The following is a 19,544-nucleotide window of genomic DNA, read 5'->3' as shown; positions in this document are numbered from 1 at the left end:
CCCAGGCCCACGGCCCCCGGCGTGACATGGTGGCTGACCGGCTTGAACAGACACCAGAATCTGGGTTCAGCGGTGCCTCTCCCCAGCACTGTGGCCATGTTCTCTCCCCAGACCCCCAAAATGCAAACTCCATGGGGCTTCTTCTCCTCCACAGCCTGAACTAGGAGGGTATGACAACCTCGCTCGCCATTCCCCCAAATGCTGGGTGCAAGTGAGAGCAAATTGCATGTGTCCCCCCAAATCTAGGCTTACCCACCTCCTCCCCTTCCCTGCTGGGGCCACCCCCACCCCTGTCTGCAGGGGGACTTACAGCCAAGTTCTCACAACCTCTGCATGGGGTCGCTCCAGGGGGGGCCCAGGAAGCAGGTGGGGGAACCTCATGATTTTTCTCCCCCCTTTTTTTAGTCATACCCAGAAGTACTCAAGGCTGACTCCTGGTTTTCGTGTCAGGGCTCACTCTCAGCAGTGCTCAGGGGACCCTATGGGGTGCCGGGGACCAAACCTGGGTCAGCTGTGTACAAGGCAAGCGCCCTCCCCACTGTTCCATGGCTTTGGCAAATGCCCACCCCCACAACGTTTGTATTTCATCCTAAATCGGCATCTTTAGATAGTTTCTGCTTTCCTAAGGTTTTCGGGGTGCTGGGGTCGGGGAGCTAAGTCTGAACTGTTCTGAATTCCCAGGAGGCCAGAAAGGAGCCCCAGAAAGAGCAGGTGTGAGCGGAGGGTGGGTTGGTGGTGGTGATGGTGGGGTGACCCCGTCTCGGAGGCTTGCTCTCAAGTCTGGGGCAAGAGTCCGGCTCTTAGCAGGACCACGACTTGCTGGCCTGATTCAGGCCTTCTCAAGAATCAGACCTGGTCCCCCAGTCAGCCCTAGTTTTGTACAGAAGACCCCCCGATTCCCCTCTGAATCCCCTTCCTGGCAGGGGTGCCCCCTTTCCAAGGCTCTTAAATCAAGGATGCGAGGGTTTGCATGTGGGATCAAGATCAGGGGGACCAGGGTGCCAGCCCAGAGGGCTGAGGGACCCCCCCATTTCTCTCTGGTCAGGTTGGAGTGCTTTGGGGAGCAGCCTGTTCCCAGAAACAGGGAGGTTCATTGTGAAGTTTTGGGGAACAAGGGATGGGGGGTCTTAAACCACAGTGTATGGGGGGACAGCCTGGGTGCAAAATGCCCAGTGGGGTCTTGGAGAAAAAGAGGGCTGGGAATGTGGGCAGAAGCCCCCTTTTTTGTTTGTTTTGGGGCCACACCTGGTGATGCTCAGGGCTGATTCCTGGCTCTATGCACTCAGGGCTCACTCCTGGTGGTGCCTGGGAGACCCTAGGGGATGCCGGGGATTCAACCCAGGTCGGCTGCATGCAAGGCAAACGCCCTTCCTTCCTGCTGTGCTATTGCTCTGGGCCCAGACACCCTTTGGATCCCTTCTGTGGGTTTGGAAAGGTGGAAACGGGCGACTTCCGTGGGCCCCTCAGTGCTCAAATGGTGAGTGTGTTGGGCCCAGGGCTGCGAACTCACCTGATCCCCCTAAAACTTGGGGCCACCCAGCCAGGCAACTTCCCTTGGGGGAAGGCGCGAGAGGAAGCAAAGTTTGGGGTTCCTCCCTCAGCCCGCCTCTGACCCCGGCTCTCTGCTCTAGGTTGGCACCACACTGTCCCGGATAACCAGGCTGGGGACAGGGAAGAAAACATCGGGGGATTCGAACCCTGAGAAGGCTGGTCCAGAAAACGGCAGGAGCGAAAGTCGCCAGCCCCCCAGAAGCTGCAGGTCCCGGCCCGTCTGCCAGTCACCACCAGCTGCAGGTCTAGCAGTGGCTCTGATTGTGGGGGGCCCCACCCTCCATCTTTGCTACCTCAGTTTCCCCGCCAGCCCAGTCTCAGCAGGGTAAGTGGTGGCACAGGGGTTGGAGTGTGGGGACGTGGTCATGAGCCAGCCAGCCTCTGAATTCACACCAGATGTGAATGCGGCCGTGAGTCTTTCGGGGCGTCTGGGAGAGAAGGGCTGAACTGGGCCCCCGACTCACAGATTCACACAGTGACTCGGGAGAACTATAGCTCGGTGAATGCGGCAGAAATGCAGGTGTGGGGCACCAAAGACGGTGCCCAGTCCTGTCGGGGGAACAGCCCTGTTGGTCTGCAGCCCCCGCCCTTGCTCTGCCCTGCTGGGGTCCCACTGGTGGGTTTTCTGGGGATTCCCATGGGAAAGGGGCGCCCTCCTCAAATCTGATTTCAGTGACCTCAGGTCGAGAGAGTAAGGGGGGGAGAGAGAGAGAGTGAGTTGGGGTGATGGTGGGTGGGTGGGCACCCCGCTTTGCAATGGGTTTTATTTTTACTTCTTTTGGGTCACACCTGGTGATGCTCCCAGCTCAGCACTCAGCAATTATTCCTGGTGATGCTCGGGGGGACCCTACGGGATGCTGGGATGAAACCCAGGTCGGCCACATGCAAGGCAAATGCCCTCCCCACTGTGCTATCACTCTAGCTGACACCTACTTTGCTCCTGGCGTCCCAGCAAATGGGGCGGGACCCCTGTCTGAGAGGCTGCTGTGTGTGTGGGCACCGCCCTGGCCAGGAGCCTTGGGGCCAGCTCTGGGGTCCGAGGGGACAGGTCATAACTCACTGCTCCTGTCTGCTTCCCTGGCCTCTGTGGATCTGGTCCCTCCCCTCTGGAGGCAGGAGGCTCCTGCAGTTTGTTTTGTCTGGTTTGGGGAGCATTGCCTAGGGCTTTCTCCTGGCTCTGCCTTTGGGGGGTCTCTCCTGGTTGGGATCATTCAGCAGGGACCCTAGGGGTTGCCAGAGGTCAGGGATCAGACGCAGGTCAGCTGCGTGCCAGGCAAGTGCCCTCCCGGCTGTCCTCTTGCTATTATCCCCCCCACCCCCGAGTTCTCCTCCTACAAGGATGGAGTGAATTCCGTCCCCTCACAAAACAGGTCATAAGGGTCAAACCCAGGACAGCAGGCCGGAGGGGCTGGGGTGACCACTGACTCTTTACTCGATGTCCCGTGTGCCCATGACCCTCAAGAGGAGCCCTGTGGCTCCCCAGTGGTCTGGCCCTGCAGCTGACATAAGCCTTTGACACCCCCTTGCTTTTCTTTTTCTTTTTTTTTTTCTTTCATCAACCCCAGTGATGCTCAGGGGTTACTCCTGGCTCTACACTCAGGAATTAGTCCTGGCGGTGCTCAGGGGACCACAGGAGATGCCGGGGATTGAACCCAGGTTGGCTGCATGCAAGGCAAACGCCCTCCCCGCTGTGCTATCACTCCAGCCCCCCCCCCCCTCCTTGGTTTTTGAAAGCACTCCCGGGGGTGTCTGCAAGGTGGCGGGAGTTGCAGAGTCTGTCTGTCTGTCTGTCTGTCTCTCACTGCCATACCAGGCGATGCCCAGCCTAGGGATCACTTCTGGCAGGACTCAGAGAACCCTACGGGATGCCGGAGATCAAACCCTGGTCTGCTATGTGCAAGGCCAGCACCCTTCCCTCTGGACTATCACTCTGGCTCCATGTGGTGTCAAGACAGGAGCCTTCCCCCAGCTACCCCCCACCCCCCGCTGGAGGGAAAAGGACCCTGAGAGTCCAGCCTCTTCCACAGGGGCCCAGACCCTGGGTTGCTCTGACCAGCGGGCCCCATGCCAGCAGCTGTGGCCCCCAAACCACACTCCAGGCTGTGGGCAGGACCGAATGTCCCTCACTCCGCAGCACCGGGACCTCCGCCTCCTGGTCAGCCCTGCCAGTGGACAGCAAGAGGGGGTGTCTCAACACAAGGGGTACACCAGAGCCCCCAACCTCAGCCGGTTTGGGTGGGCCTTGCCCAAGGTCACAAAAGCCACAAGCCACGGCGAGGTCACCTGCCCTGTCTCCTAGATTGTTGACACAGTGATGCTTAAGCCATGTGGCAGGGTCCACTGTGATGCCTGCCCCCCCAACGCACACACCCCTTCCTTAGAGGATGAGGATTTGTTGGCAGTGCCTGCCACACCTGGGACCCTTCCCAAGGCTGGAAGTACAAGAGTGCTCGGAAGTTCACAGGGAGGGGACGGAGCAAAATTCCAGGAGGACAGAGACACCCTCGTACCAAGGAGAGCAGGGCCAGGGAGCCCGGGGTACCCACAGCCTCATTCTCGAACCTGGGGCACAAGCAGACAGGCCACGGTGTGGTCGGGATCGGGAGGAATCAGGCCACCGCTGGGATGCCAGGGCCGCAGCTCACGGGCTGGGTGTTCCCCGCCCGGGTTCTGGAAGGGAGAAGGAGGCTGGAGACCCCTTATCCAGGTAAACACCCCCCACCCCCCACCCCCCGTGTGGCTGGCTAGGAGACGGCCCCCAGGGAGTTTGGCATCTGGCTTTTTAAAATCCAAGACGATGTGATTTTTTTCCTTTTTTTTAACATCCAAGGGAGAAGCCCCAGATTTTTGTTTTTTTCCCCCTCAGACTGCTCCTGATAAAATTTATTGTCGGGGTGTTTGGAGACGTTACTGGGCCCGCTCGAGCAAATCGACGAACAACGGGGTGTTTGGGCGCTCAGGGGAAGAGACAGGAAGGGCCTGGAATCATTTTGGAAGCATCTTCTCAGATTTTGGAGGTCTGGCCTTGGAAAGCACCCTTGTATCCAGGTGCAAAGTTCTGGAGGGTGTGTGTATATGGGGGGGGGTCACCTAACACCAACAAAACCCAGCACCCCCAAGCCCAGGAATTACTTCCTACTCGGTGCTAATTCCTTTCATTTACTTTGCAATCCATCACCTCCAGGATGAAGTGGAGTTTTTTCTTTTTGATGGAGGGGGGGCTGGAAAGTGAGGAGGCTCATCACATTTTCCTTGGCTGACCCCAAAGGCCTGACCCCCGGCTCCGAGGTCTTGACTCGAAAGGAATCTGGAGGAAACAGATTCAATAGTTTCCCTTCACCCATAGATACTCGGGAGGGTCCGGGTCGTGGACCCCATGTCTGGTCCTGGCCCCCGGGGAGCTCACGGTTTGCTGGGAGGGCTGTGCCTGGGGGTCTGGGATACCTTGAGATGCGTGCGGTTGTGGGTGTTTGTTGGGGGGTCCCCTTGGGATCTCAATGATGCTGACCCAGAGTTTCTATATGGCTTCCTGGTGGGGCTCAGACACTGCGATCCACCAACGACACTGAAGGTTCCCCTGCACCCCGGGGGGAGGAGTGTCCGTGCATCATGATGGGAGGGGTGGGACGAGGTGGGGGACAGGTCAGCCCCTAGACCCCAAATGCGGGAGGCTGCACTGAACATGTGGGGGCTGACAGTCTCCCTGGACCCCGCTTCTAGGGACTCACAGTGGGCAGGATGTGGTGAAGGAGAAAGGGGCGCTGTCAGGCCTGTTCGTCCCTGTCCCCGGCCTTCTCCGTGTCCACTCCCGCCTGTGCCTGGAGTGGTCCCCCTCCCCCTCCCCCTCCCCTCAGCCCCTCTCCTGGCCCCAAAGGAACGGCAGATGGCTCGCGGCGCCCTAAACATAGGATGTGCTTCTCGTTGGCTGCGTGGCGGGACTTAAGGCAAAGGTGTGATTCCCCTCTTTAAACAGAGATGACGGCCCCAGTCTCGGCACAAGAGCCGGCCGGGGCGACCCTGGAGTTGAGGATGGCAGTGAGGTGGCGGGTGGTGGGTGGGTGGGAGTGATGGGGAGGGGGGAAGGCAGAGAGGACAGGAATCAGGATGCAGTGGCCCCAGGACACTGGTGATCTGAGGGGGACCCCAGGTCTGGGGGGTGGTGGGGAGGGCTGTGAAGGGTTAAAAATCTCAGGCCCTCTGGCGCCAGGATATCGGGGTGTCAGGAGGAGAACCCAGGAGCACCATGGCACTCTGGAGTACCCCATTCCCCCATGCCATGCTAAATTTCTGGCTCTGTATGGTTTTTTTTTGGGTGGGGAGTACAAAGCATTACCCCTCCCCCCAAAAAGCGCCACAGCTCATTCAGCCCCAGGAGGAACAGCCAAGGCTCTGCTGGGTGTCTCGTCTCTCTCCTAAAGGTCGGGATCACCCCCTCCCTGTATTTTTTTAAATTTATTTGGCATTTGGGGTCATGCCCAGTGATGTACAGGGGTTACTCCTGGCTCTGCACTCAGGATGACTTCTGGTGGTGCTCGAGGGGACCCTATGGAATGCTGGGAATTGAACCGGGATCTGCCGTGTGCAATGCAAGACGCTCTCCCCGCTGTGCTATCGCTCCAGCCCATCACGGCCACCCTGTAGAATTTGAGGTTCCCTTCTCCTACCCTCCCTCCCCCTGCCCAGCCAGAATAGGGTGGGGGGGTGTTAAGGGGGGTGTTGTCCCCAGGAAGTGAGGGGTGGGGGCTGCACTCTGATTCCTGTCCCCCACATGGGGGTCTCAGCATGAGGAAATGGATGGAAGGGGACAGGCAGGCGGGGGGGGGGGGGGGGGGGGAGTGAGTGACCGCGTCCAGCCTGCAGGAAAGAGGGGGACCGGGTGGGGGTGCGGTATCGTTGGGGGGGATGCAATGCAGATGCAAGTGGGTCTCACAGGGTCACCCGGGCTTCCCTTGCTACCAAAACCTTCTATACAGAGGCTATACATATTTATTTATGTACACGGAGGTGGACGGCGGGCCGGGGCTCAGAGGCAGACGCTGGTGTGGGTCTGGCAGGTGGAGCCGGCGCCCGCCTGCGACAGGAAGAGTCGGCCGTTGGCGCACGCACAGATCTCGAACACCTTCTGCCGGGCGCCCGCGGGCGCGTGGGCCCCGTGGGGCAGCCGGGGGAGTCTGATGCTCGCAGCGTCCAGCCTGATCTGCCGAGAGTGGGCACGGCGCGGTTACGGATCGGGGAGGGCGGGGGGAGGGGTCCCGGCCGGCCCCGCCTCCACCCGGTGGGTGAGTCCAGGTCACCCGCACCGTGATAGGATGCAGGATGCGCTTTGGCTTTGGGGTTAGAGGTGAGGCGGAGGGGTGCTGGACGGGGAACAAACTCCTTTTTAAATTAAAAAAAATTGTTTTTTAGGGTTGAGGGCATGCCTGGCTGTGCTCAGGGATTATTCCTGGCTCTGCGCTCAGGGATCTCTCTTGGTGGTGCTCGAGGGACCCTATGGGATGCTGGGGATCGCACCCAGGTTGGCCGTGTGGAGGCAAAGGCTCTCCCCACTGCACTATCTCTCCAGTCCCCCCAGCTCTTTCTTTCTTTCTTTTTTTTTTTTTGGGTCACACCCAGCGATGCACAGGGATTACTCCTGGCTTTGCACTCAGGAGTTGCTCCTGGCGGTGCTCAGGGGAACATATGGGATGCTGGGAATCGAACCCAGGTCGGCCGCGTGCAAATGCCCTACCCGCTGTGCTATCTCTCCAGCCCTGACTCTGACTCCTTCCTTCCTTCCTTCCTTCCTTCCTTCCTTCCTTCCTTCCTTCCTTCCTTCCTTTTTCTTTCTCTGTCTTTCTTTGTCTCTCCCTGTCTTTCTTTCTCTGTCTCCTTCCTGTCTCTTTCTCTTTTTTTCTTTCTGTCTGTCTCTCTCTTTCTGTCTTTTTCTTTCTCCTTCCTTCCTTCCTTCCTTCCTTCCTTCCTTTCTTTCCTTCCTTCCTTCCTTCCACACCCAGTGATGCTCAGGGCAGACTCCTGGCTCTGCACTCAGGAATCACTCCTGGTGGTGCTCAGAGGGATCCTATGGGATGCTGGGAATAGAACCCAAACCAGCACCCTCCCCATTGCACTACAGCTCCAGCCCCTATGTTTGTGTTTTGGCCCGCACTTGGTGTGCAAAATCCATTCCCGAGTGAACCCGAGCAGGCTCAGGGGCTTTATGTGTCCTTCTGGGGACCCACATGGTAGAGAGGCTGCGTGCCAGGTCCAGGGCCTACCTGCTGTCCTCACTTGTCCCTGCTGGAAACAATCAGAGGCGATGCCAAACCTAGTGGCTGGCGGGCCAGAGGGGCAGTGGCCAGCAGGCCGCAGGGCTGGACAGTTTCGCTTTGAAAAATGCCACCCAGAGCTCTTGCTGGTGTGAAGAGTGTGTGTGTGGGGAGGGGCACAAGGGGGGACCCAGGCATGTGTTTCCACTTGGGGGGTGTGTCTCCCACGCTGGCGATGGCTGAAGGCACCGCCTTGGGGCTGGCATCACGGCGCCGTCCTTCCTTCCGGTGGGTGGGTGCATCTGGGGGCGGCCGCCCACCTACCTCTCCGTCTTTGGACTCCAGCCTGAGCTCTGCCCGGCACGTGGCCTCCAGGTTGCCGGCCTCGGCGTTGATTTCCACCCCCTTGGGGGCCTCCATCACCAGGGACCGTGTGGGTGACTCCAACCTGGAAGAGACACGGGACCGGGGTTGGAGCGAGAGCACAGCGGGGGAGGGCGTTTGCCTTGCACGTGGCAGACCGGGGTTCGATTCCCAGCATCCCATCGGGTTCCCCGAGCACCGCCAGGAGTCATTCTTAAGTGCAGAGCCAGGAGGAACCCCTGTGCGTCGCTGGGTGTGACCCAGAATGCAAAGAGACATAGGGCCAAAAGTGAGGCTCCCCCTGTCCCCACAATGCCTTGCACCAGGGCAGAGGGGACCCTGGGGGCGTTGAGGTATGGTTCTGTGTCTGTGGCCCGCATCGTCCCAGTGTCTAGTGCCCTGTGTCAGAGGCCCCATGTTGGGCATTGTTCGTGTCTGAATGGGCTTGTGTCCGTGGACGGATGGAGTTTGGGGCGGCGGTGATGAGGTGAGTCTTTCACGCCGTTTTTCTTTGTGAACGTACTTTCTGGTGATGAACGTCAGGGCCCCGGATTTAAGGAATGTCGGTTCTTTCAGTTCTTCAATCTGGTTATGGTGGCAGGTGGAAACCTGGCCGGCTGTCACGCATTTCGACTTTGTTTCATTTTCACTGTCAAGTGGCGGGGGTGGGGGCCACTCCCATGGCGCTCAGGGGCCATGCGTGGTGGCGACAGGGATGGACCCAGCTTCCCCCCCACAATAGGTCTCCTTCCATCCTCGTTCCTGCCTCGTCATATTAACTGGTTGCAGTGGGGGGGGGCTGATTTTTTTTTCTTTTCTGGATGGTTCATTTGCCTTCGTTTGGAAAGGGGGGTGTGCTCAGTGCCCGCAGCACCCCGAAAGGCCAGCTCCTCCCTGCAGGGCTAAAAAGTCATCCACCCCTCCTGGCGTCTGTTCTCCCAGCCCTCCTCTATCTCGGGGTGTCTTTCTAGAAAGCCCACTGGGGTTATTCTTGATTTCTGCTTGTTATGTTCTTTTTTTGGGGGGGGGTAGGGCAGCGGGGGAGGTGTTTGGGTTTGGGGGCTACACTTGGTGATGCTCAGACTTCCTCCTGGCTCTGCACTCAGGGATCACTCCTGGTGGGGCTCCGGGGACCCGATGGGATGCCGGGGATCGAACCCGGGTCGGCTGTGTGCCAGGCAAGTGCCCTCCCCACGTACTATCACTCTTCGGCCCCCACATCTGGGTTTGTTTTATTTTATTTTGGGGCCTGCAGCCGGCAGTGCTCAAAGCTGATTCCTGACTCTGCACCACTCGGGGATCACTCCTAGTGGGGCTCAGGGGACACGATGGGGTACCGGGGATCGAACCCGGGTTGGCCCACATGTCAAGCGAGTGAGAACATCCTCCCCACTGCCCTGTGGCCCCGACCCCTTCATTTCTGCTTTTCTGATGCCTGTGTTTCCTTCCTTACCCAGCGTGCATATTCCTAAGACCCCGAGCCGCTGCCTTGGGGGGTCTCCACTCGCATCGTTGTCCCCTTTCTAGTGCCAGGTGCCCTCATTTCTAGGTTTTGACCCGGCTCTGCTTCTGGGGACCCCCACCCTGCCCCCCTTGGCCATGCCCACGTGTTGAGGTGAGGGGGCGCCTGGGTGAGCAGGTGCAGGGTGGGGGGGGGTGACAGGAAGTAGGAGCTGAGCAGGCAGCCCTGGGGAAGGACAGGGCAGGAGGGGAGGACTTGGGGGGCTGCTGTGGGGCGGGGCAGGCCCCAGCAGATGGGGAGCAGGGGAGTCGGGCCCTGCAGTTGTTAGTCTGTGAGTGAATGGGGTGCGGGCTCCCCCAAGGAATGAGTGATGCCAGAGGAGGATGTAGGCCAGGGGACATGAGTCACAGAGACCAGGAAATGGGGCGATGAGCCTAGTTCTGGTAGGAGGGAGCTCCGAGGGGGGAGCTAGGGGCTGGGTGGTGGGTGGGGTCGGCCTCAGAGTCTCAGGGCTCTCTTGGGGGGTGGTATAGAGCCGCAGCCGTGGTCCTGAGACATGGAAGGGGCTGGTGGGGAGGGGCGGTAGGTGTCTTGTGGGGGACGGACCCATTCAGGTGCCCGGCTTTGTCTTGCACATGACGAGCCACAGAGGAAATCTCCCTGCCCCACCAGCCGGCCTCGGAGACACAGTCCCACAGGCAGAGATGGTGCCTATCACTTCTGCCGTGCAGCCGGGGAGGGTTTTGTTAAAAAGCCCCGTTTGGACAAAACTCATCATGGGTGGTGGGCGGGGGGGAGGGGCGTGCTACGCAGAGACTGGGCAGAAGATTCCGGAGTGATACAGGGAGTGTGTTGTGTGTGCTGTGTCTGTGTATGTGCTCTGTGTGTTGTATTGTGTGGTGTGTGTAGTGTGGTCGTGTGAAGCCCAGGGCAAGTCTCAGTGTCTCCCGTGCTCGCTCTGAGTGGATGCCACCCAGCCAGGGAACAAGTGGCCAGAGGCAGCTTCTGCTCCGGCGATGGGGCGGGGATGTGCGTCTGTGAGACTCCCTGGATCCATTCGGTCCCCACCTAGTGGACCCAGGGAGTGGGTCCACTAGGTGGGGACCAAATGGACCTAGTGGCCTAGTGGTCTAGTGGAGCGGGACGTGTGGGAGGGGGGGTGGACGCGTCCCTCGGCTAAGGCAGGGCCTGAGGGTCCTCTCGCGCACTCGGCTGGGATGGACGCCCAGCCCTGCTGCCCGTTTCTTGGGCCCCTCCCCACCCATGTCGTCTGGCTGCTGCCCTGTGGACACATGTACAGGTAGGTGGGGAGGGGGCTGTGTCCCTACCTTGAACCCTCATGCATGCCCCGAGCCACGGTGCAGAGGCATATCTCCCACCTTTAGGGGATTCCGTGGGGTGCTGGGAAGGCGCCCTCTGTGCAGACCCCTGCTGGCCTGCAGTTGGGGGCACCCCAACCTGCTGACCTCTTGGTGCCCACAGTGGAGAGAGGGGCTGCCTTCAAGAATTCCACCGTACACCACCCCCCCAAATCTCACATCAAGCTGGGGTTTGGTCTCTGGGGAGCCTCAGAGAGCGTGAGTCTCCCTCCCCGCCCCAGGCACCGTGAGGGTTTGCCCCATAGGGGCTCTGAGGAACCCCCCCCCCCAGGCTCATGGGAGGCAGGATCAGGTCAAGGCCAGCAGAGGGCATGGCAAGACCTCAGCAGGGTCCTGAGAAGAGACGGTGCCCCAAGCTGGGGACATCGTGAGGCCACAGGCCCTGTGGGAGTGCTCACACCCATGAGTGCAGAGCTTGGGCGGGTCGCAAAGGCATCAGCTGCCCCCTGACTGGACGGCAGGTGCATGGTGCCCCCCTCAGCCGAGACCCCCCTCTCCGTGATAGAAACAATAAAATTTTCACATTAAAATATAGCCTTTTTATGTATCTGTTTTGTAGTCGGATAATTTGGGCCACACCTGGCGATGCTCAGGGCGGAGTGTCAGCCCAACGTCCCCATGGGCAGGAGCAACAATTCTCACAGGTTTGTTCCCTGCAGAAATCAGTCTTTGCCCATCCTGTTAGCAGTCGGGAGTCAATACGAGGGGGGTGGGAAGGGCCAACACTGGGCTCAAACCCTCACGAACAGCCTTGGAAATAAAGAAGGCGTTCAAATAAAATCTGCAGGAAAGAGCATGGGTGTTAAGGAAGTTAGTGAATTCCCCTTCCTGCATCCTGGCCACCCCACCTTCCAGCAGTGAGCCTGGGCGGGAGGGCTCTGCAGGGGGAGATGAGAAGGGCGACAGGCTGGGGAGAGTCTCTTAAGGAGGAAGGAGGAAGTTCAGTGGCGTTGGGTACCATTCACTTTTTTTGCTTTTTGGGTCACAACCAGTGGTGCTCCGGGGTTACTCTTGGCAGGTACCATTAACTCGTAATGAGCATGTGAAGGGCCAATTCTCCTTAAGGGGTGGGGGGGAACGGATAGCTCTGCTGGTTGAATGCTGGTCTCCGGAAGGCAGGAGGAAGAGGGAGGAGGAGGAAAAAGGGAGAGGAGGAGTGCTGGGGTGGCCACGGTGTGGAAAGCCCGGGTCCCTGGAATGGGAAAGGGCGGGATGGACCCAGGAATCCCTTAATTCTGCTGCAGCTTCGGAGGTTCTGCATCTTGAGAAGAAAAAGGCTTTGTGGAAAGGGCCCAACGCTTAGGAAACTAACCGCTGTCTCAGGCTCCAGGGCTGCGGGAAAGATGGAGCAAGGAGGGAGGAAAACCCGTGACTTTCTTACTGTTCCTTCGTGAGGACTAGCAAGAATTTCTTACTATTATTCCTATATAATCTTAGTATTATATCTAATATAATATGCAACATATAATTATATGCTATAAATTACAATAATCTTTATATTATAATTATATAATCTCAAAAGTAAGATTTCTTACTATTTCTGTGCAGTCTCTGCAGATCTCTTGGCTAGAGATAAATTAACACGTGCACCTCCATGGGTCTGCACACATACAGAGAGAGAGAGAGAGACACACACACACACACACACACAGTTAAAGCCAACCCATCCAGGGCTGGAACGATAGTACAGCGGGTAGGGTGTTTGCCTTGCACACAGCCGACCGGGGTTCGATCCCTGGCATCCCATAGGGTCTCCCGAGCACCGCCAGGAGTGATTCCTGAGTGCGGAGCCAGGAGGAACCCCTGAGCATCGCGGGGTGTGGCCCAAACAACAACAACAACAACAAAATGAAGTCAATCTGTCAAGCAAAGAAACAGAGAAAGCCAATCCCACGCTTCCAGTCTGGGGAGTCCGGCACGAGGCAAGGAAGCAGTCAGGTGGACACACTCCCAAGCATCCTTCTCTGATCCCGGAAACTGACCGGCCGCGCTGGCTGCCCACATGATAAAGTGCTGACGGGCAATAAATCCCGAGCTGGTTTTAAACACGTTAAGAGTAAAGGGATAAATTCATTCCTTTTCTGTCAGCATGTGGGCCCCCGTCTCCTCCTTCCTTCCCGAAGATATACACACCCTTTAAATCTTTCAGCACGTAAAGGAGTGCAGATTTAGTACCGAAACGTTCCAAACGCAAAGCCCTCCAGAACAGCTGAGTGCACGTGTGTGTGTGTGGGGGGGGGGGGGGCAGGGGAAACAGAGAAAATCCCAAGGGTGTCCTGGGGGGAAATATTCTGTCACATAGTGACTTGTTAGCCTTGGGGTGGGGGAGTTAAGGCTGGCTTTGAGGGTAGGGAGCTTCCTGTCCTTATTAGATGGGGGGGGGGGGGGGGAGGAGGATCTTGAAAGAAGCCTTTGCATAATTGATTAAAAACACAATGGGGGGGTGAGTGATAGCACAGTGGGAGGGTATCTGCCCTGAACGCAGCCAACCTGAACCTGGACCTGGGTTCGATCCCTGGCATCCCCTAGGGTCCCCAAAGCACCGCCAGGAGTGACTCCTAAGCATTGCTGGGTGTCTCCCCCACAAACTCCAAACTAAAACACAGTAGCCCATATGATCAAAGCAATAGGACAGGAGGCCAGAGCGATAGTACAGCGGGGAGGGCATTTGCCTTCCACATGGCCCACCCGGGGTTCAATCCCCGCCATCCCATATGGTTCCCTGAGCACCGCCAGGAGTGATTCCTGAGTGAGTGCAGAGCCAGGAGTAACCCGTGATCCTTGCCAAGTGTGACCCCCCCAAAAAATACCCCAAAGTAATAGGTCAGTGGGGGGCTTCTTGACTTGCATGGGGATCTACCTGGGTTCGATCCCTGGCACCCCATAGGGTCCCCCGAGCACCACTGAGAGTGATCCCTGAGTGCAGAGCCAAGAGTCAGCCCTGAGCACGGCTGGGCTTGCTGTCCTACTACCGGGACTTAGCCAAGAACAGGAAACCAGTCATTGGAAAGACCTTTCCACACCTATGCAGTGTCATTCACGAGATCCGAGGCCCAGAAAGAACCCCAGTTCTCAGCTGTCTACAATGGGGTATCTAAAGCTGATCACACACACACTCACACATGCACACACACACACACACACACAAAACCACGACAAGTAGATGGTTGACATCTGGGAGTCACCCAGCCACCCCGCGGAGGATGGCAGACAGTCTGCCCCCTGTCCCCACTTCCTCCTGACGCCCTTACATGCCTTCCTTCTCCGTGTCTCCCGGCACGCTCTCCTCCATCACGCCACTCCCTGGTGGGGCTGGCAGGGCTCTGGCCCAGAGCCATATAGGGGCTCATCACAGACTTTATCAGTCCCAGCCTTCCCCGCTGGTCCCGGGGTGGCAGAATGGATTGGGAGAAAGGGACCATCTCTCTCCTCCCCACCTCACAGAAGCCACCGGTGGGGGCCCACCGACTTCACCCTTGGGGTGGGGGCTATGGCAATGGCCGAGCCCCAGTTCTTGGTGCCCCGTCCATCCTGCAGTCCAAAATGACACCCCCCACCCCCTCAACACCGCCTGGGGGTATGAGCTCAGGGCCTGGCCTGAGCATCACCCTCAGACATTGTAACACAAGCTCCAAGAAGGGGCCGGGTGGGACAAGGGCCCTGAAGCCAGCAGAGGACAGGCCTTTTCCTTTCCGGCTGTCACGGTGCCCTGGGTCTGCACCATGAGGGACCAGGCACGGCAGAGGGCACGGATGTGCCCTTCACACATGCACTGTCTGCACAAATTTGTCTGCCCATCCTCTCCCACTGGGAAACACCCACACGGAGCCTGGGCTGACCCCTGGCATCACACACCACCCACCCCGCCTGGAGTCAGCCTTAAGCACAGAGTCAGGAGTCAGCCCTGAGCACAGAGCCAATGGGTGGATGGGTGGGTCCACCCTGGAACCCCCAGCAAAGAAAAAAGAACACCCCAGACAACATGATGCACCCACAAAAGCGCCCCTTAATCGTGCTATCCTACTACTGGGAACTTAAGCCAAGAACATGAAACCAGTCATTGGAAAGACCTTTCCACACCCATGCAGCGTCATTCACGAGAACGGAGGCCCAGAAACAACCCCAGTCATCAGCTGTCTACGATGGGGTATCTAAAGCTGATCACACACACATGCACAGACACACACTCACACATACATATACACACTCACAGTCACACACACTTACAAACGCATACATACATATGCATACACACACATGCATGCACACACACTCATACACATGCCCACACACACATACACACATACACACACATGCATTCTCTCACTCTCTCATGCAACTAGATAGGAAAAAAATAACCAATAAGATCCTGTACTGAAAGTGGATTGTTACAGAAATCAAACAGAAAAAAATACATATGAAAGGGGCCAGAGTGACAGGACATGGGGAGGGCATTCACCCTGCAGGTGGCTGACTGGGGTTCCATCCCTGGCACTCCAGAGGGTCCCTTTGAGCACCATCAGGAAGGATGCCTGAGTGCAGAGCCAGGGGTCAGCCCTGAGCACCATTGGGTGTGGGCCCCCCAGCCCCGGAACAGAAACCAAACCAAATCCAAAGGAACCGAGCACCGCCAGGAATAATTCCTGAGGGCAGAGCCAGGAGCCACCCCTGAGCACTGCCAGGGCAAGACACCAGAAACAAAAGCAAAAAGAAACAGTAATGAGATAATTTCTCTAAACTTGCTCGCAGAGCTGTTACCATGCCGCAGAGCTGCCATGTACACGTTTTGCCTGTAGGGGGCAGCATTCCCCGGGGATCGAGGGCTTATGAGGACAGGGTGCCTGAGCAGGAGCCGGGAGGGGATCTGGGGGGATCGACTCACCTCAGCTCTTTGAAGGGGTCTGCCCTGACATTTGGTGTCTCAATGGATTTGGGGAACACGGTGCCTTCCGCTCCTGCAGGGACAAAAAACACAGAGGTTGGAGCTCAGTGCCATGGTGAGGGACCAGTAGGGCCCAGTCCAGGGGGCCCCGGAGCACAGTGCCAGGAGTACCAGGCCCTGAGCACCACAGGACATGGCCCGAACCCCAAACAAAGATCAAGGCTTGGAGGCTCTGTCTCGGCATCACAGCGGAACCAAGCCAAAGGAGGTGAGACGCCAAGACGAGGTCTCATGCTGGATGGACATGCCCGCCCCGTGGGTACCTGGGGACAAACGGCGATGGGACCCCTCCCCAAATGTGGGCTGTACGGGAAGGGCTGGGGCCAGGGCCGTAGAATAGCGGGGAAGGTGCTTTTCTTGCATGTAGCTGACCCAGGTTCGATCCCCGGCATCCTGAACCCCGCCAGGAATGATTCCTGAGTACAGAGCCAGGAGCGACCCCTGAGCATCGCTGGGTATGCACCCACCTAAAAAATGGGTTTGGCCTGAGGCCCCCCCTTTTTAAAAAACAGTTACTCCAAAGCCCCTGCTTGGGTCTTTAGGACAATCACCAACAACTACCCCACCCTCAGGCCAGGTTTGCCAACACTCTGCAGAAGGAAGGGCGCTGGACCGGGGTCCTGTGAGACTCCACCCGGCCTCCCTGCCTGCTCCCCCAGAAGCACGAACACAGCACTGGCCCCAGGCCCTTTAAGCACAAGCCTTTCCCTTAGAGCATTTTTTTTTTTTTGTTTTTGTCTTTTGAACCACACCTGGTGATGCGCAGGGCTCCCTCCTGACTTTGTGCACACTCTTGGCCATGCTCGGGGGACCCTATGGGAGGCTGGAGCCATAGTCCAGCAGGGAGGGTGTTTGCCTTGCAGTGGCTGACCTGAGTTCTATCCCCGGCAACCCGTAGGGTCCCTGGAGTTACCACTCAAGAGTGATCTCTGAGCACAAAAGCCAGGAGGAAGCCCTGAGCACCGCCAAACCAAAACAAACAAAAAGCTTCTGGCTTGCTCAAGTCAGTGGTTTTTCCAGCAAATACTACCTGACAGCACAGCGGGTAGAGCGTTTGCCTTTCACACGGCCGACATGGCCAACCCGAGTTCGATTCCTCTGCACCTCTCGGAGAGCCTGGCAAGCTACCGAGAATATCTCGCCCACATTGGCAAAGCCTGGCAAGCTCCCCGTGACATATTCTATATGCCAAACACAGTAACAAGTCTCATAATGTTACTGGGCTTGCTCAAGCAAATTGATGAACAATGGGAGGACAGTGACAGTGACCACTCACTTTGTCCTGCTTGCTGAATTTCACACACCAATCTCCTGTCTCCTGGCCCTTCCTGAAGCTTCAGAACATCACTTGGTTCGGGTTCTCAGAGCTCCAGGCTTTGAGGTACAAAGCAACTGGGGCTGTGGGCACCTGCTGCATAGCTGACGTGGGCATGCGTGGTGTTAGGGTTGGCAGGGGGACGCGGATGCTGAGGTTTTCCTGGTCACTCCCAGGCTGGGGTCTGAGCATGGGGCTGTGGTCTGTGGAGCCGGGACCACCTCTCTCTCCTGGCTACGTCCTCCTGCTGTCCCTCGCTGCACCCCACTCCCACGCGCAAGGAGATGAGGTCAGAACGCTTTGCCCAGAGAAGGACACTTTCTCCCCCAGTCTGATCCGCTGCTGGATTTTTTTTCACACCATCTCCCGTTTCTTGCCAGAGTAGACAATCACCCCACGTCCCCACCCACCCCCCCCCACCTCCAGCCCAATCCATTGTGGGCTAATGAATTATTCTCCCTTTTATGCCTTCAAAAAAAAAAAGAAAAAGAAAAAGCGCCTTCTATTAAAACCCATACCTCCGGATTCCTCCTCTTGACAGATTATAATTCACCGGCAATAAATGTTCATAAACAGTTTGAGTGAAAAATCCATAAAGCCATTCCAGCCTTATCTTAAGTCCCATTTAATGTCCCTCAGAAATGATTCCATCAATGTGCTTCCATTAGCTGGTTCTCTGCCGAGTCACTTAATTCCACCCCTGCCATCAGAGGCTGATAAAACATGTACTCGGTGTGGGTCCCCGTAAAGAGCAGATGGATGGAGCCTTCTCACCTTCCAGGACAGGCAAGGGGAAAATTTGTCTCTGCCTGCCCCACTGCCCCCCACCCCACAAAAAAAAATCACCACCCTCAAACACGATCTCAAAGGCTCCCCAATGTCTTAGGAATGAATAAAGCTGGTTTCTCTACTTGGGGAAATGTGCTCAGGTGCAGGTATAATTTGAGCCTGTCTTCCCCACAAAGCCCAGAAATGATAGCACAGCAGGTAGGTTGTTTGCCTTGCACCCAGTCGACTGGAGTTCAGTCCCCAGCATCCCATAGGATCCCTGAGCACCGCCAGGAGTAATTCCTGAGTGCAGAGCCAGGAGGAACCCCTGAGCATTGCTAGTTGTGACCCAAAAGAGAAAAAAAAAATAAAAACGTTTAAAAAACAAGCCCAGCATGTCAGGGGGTGTGGCATCCAGCCCATCAGATGCAGGGTTGGGGGTTGGGGTGGGGGAAATCTTCATTAAGTCACATGACCTCCCTCTTGGGATCCCTGGGTACCTCCTGCAACAAATCGAGGGATGGACAATAAGCATTACAATGAAGCCTTTCCCCCCAATGCCACATTATGATTTTAGTTTGGGGGGGCCACCCCTAGTGGTGGGCAGGGCTTCTTCCTGGCTCAGTGCTCAGGAATCGCTCCTGGCGGGGCTCTGGGAATCCTATGGGGTGTTGGGGCTCGAACCCAGGTCAGCTGTGTGCAAGGCAACTTCTCATCTCATCACCTCCCTTCCTCCCTCCCTCCTGGGAAAGGAAACCAACTCCAGACAGCAGAGTAAATGGTCATAAGTAGGTTTTCTCTGGTTAAAGAGACAGCAGAGAACAAGCAAGACGCGGGGCTGAAGAGATAGCACAGTGGATAGGGCAGTGGCCTTGCATGCAGCCGACCCGGGTTTGATTCCCAGCATCCCATAGGGTTCCCTGAGCACTGCCAGGAGTAACTCCTGAGTGCAGAGCCAGGAGGAACCTCTGTGCATCGCCAGGTATGACCCAAAAAGCAAAAAACCAAACAAACAAAAAAACCCAAGCAGATGTTAGTCTCATCCAACTAGCATTAGCTCAGAAGGAATAACAGTTCAAAGAGCAATGTGGTACTAGGGTAGCACTGTACTGTAGCACTGTCCTCCCGTTGTTCATCGATTTGCTCAAGTAGGCACCAGTAACGTCTCCATTGTGAGACTTGTTGTTACTGTTTTTGGCATATTGAATACATCATGGGTAGCTTGCCAGGCTTTGCCGTGCGTGTGAGATACTCTCAGTAGCCTGCTGGGCAGAAGAATTGAATCTGGGCTGGCCGTGTGCAAGGCAAACACCTTACCCACTGTACTATTGCTCCAGAACTGGTACTAGGGTAAGAAAAATAAAAAGGATAGAAAACAAAATTCTGTGAGCAGATAGAATATTTTCTTTGAAACTCTTCCAAACTCCAAAGATTGACCTAGGGATTCTTGACTTAACCCCCCAAAATTGTTTTTAGTTGATTTTTTGGGGCCACACCTGGTGGTGCTCAGGGTTTACCC

General features: G+C 57.0%; 1 protein-coding gene across 3 annotated transcripts in view; it reads right to left on the bottom strand.

Moving 5' to 3' along the window:
- Nucleotides 1-6,545: 6,545 nt before the first annotated feature.
- SGCD (sarcoglycan delta) overlaps nt 6,546-19,544 on the bottom strand; it is a 248,886-nt gene continuing 235,887 nt past the window's right edge. For all 3 annotated transcript variants that reach the window (XM_056113070.1, XM_056113072.1, XM_056113071.1), the window contains 3 exons: nt 15,883-15,955; nt 8,121-8,244; nt 6,546-6,748 (listed from right to left, as the gene is read on the bottom strand). In XM_056113070.1, the coding sequence (XP_055969045.1) occupies nt 6,575-6,748; nt 8,121-8,244; nt 15,883-15,955 (371 nt within the window). In that variant the 3' untranslated portion in view covers nt 6,546-6,574. The remainder of the gene's footprint in view (nt 6,749-8,120; nt 8,245-15,882; nt 15,956-19,544) is intronic.

The sequence above is a fragment of the Sorex fumeus genome, unplaced genomic scaffold (assembly GCF_029834395.1).
Source record: "Sorex fumeus unplaced genomic scaffold, SorFum_2.1 ptg000019l, whole genome shotgun sequence".
Classification (NCBI taxonomy): domain Eukaryota; kingdom Metazoa; phylum Chordata; class Mammalia; order Eulipotyphla; family Soricidae; genus Sorex; species Sorex fumeus.
This window is presented reverse-complemented; position numbering and strand designations above follow the sequence as displayed.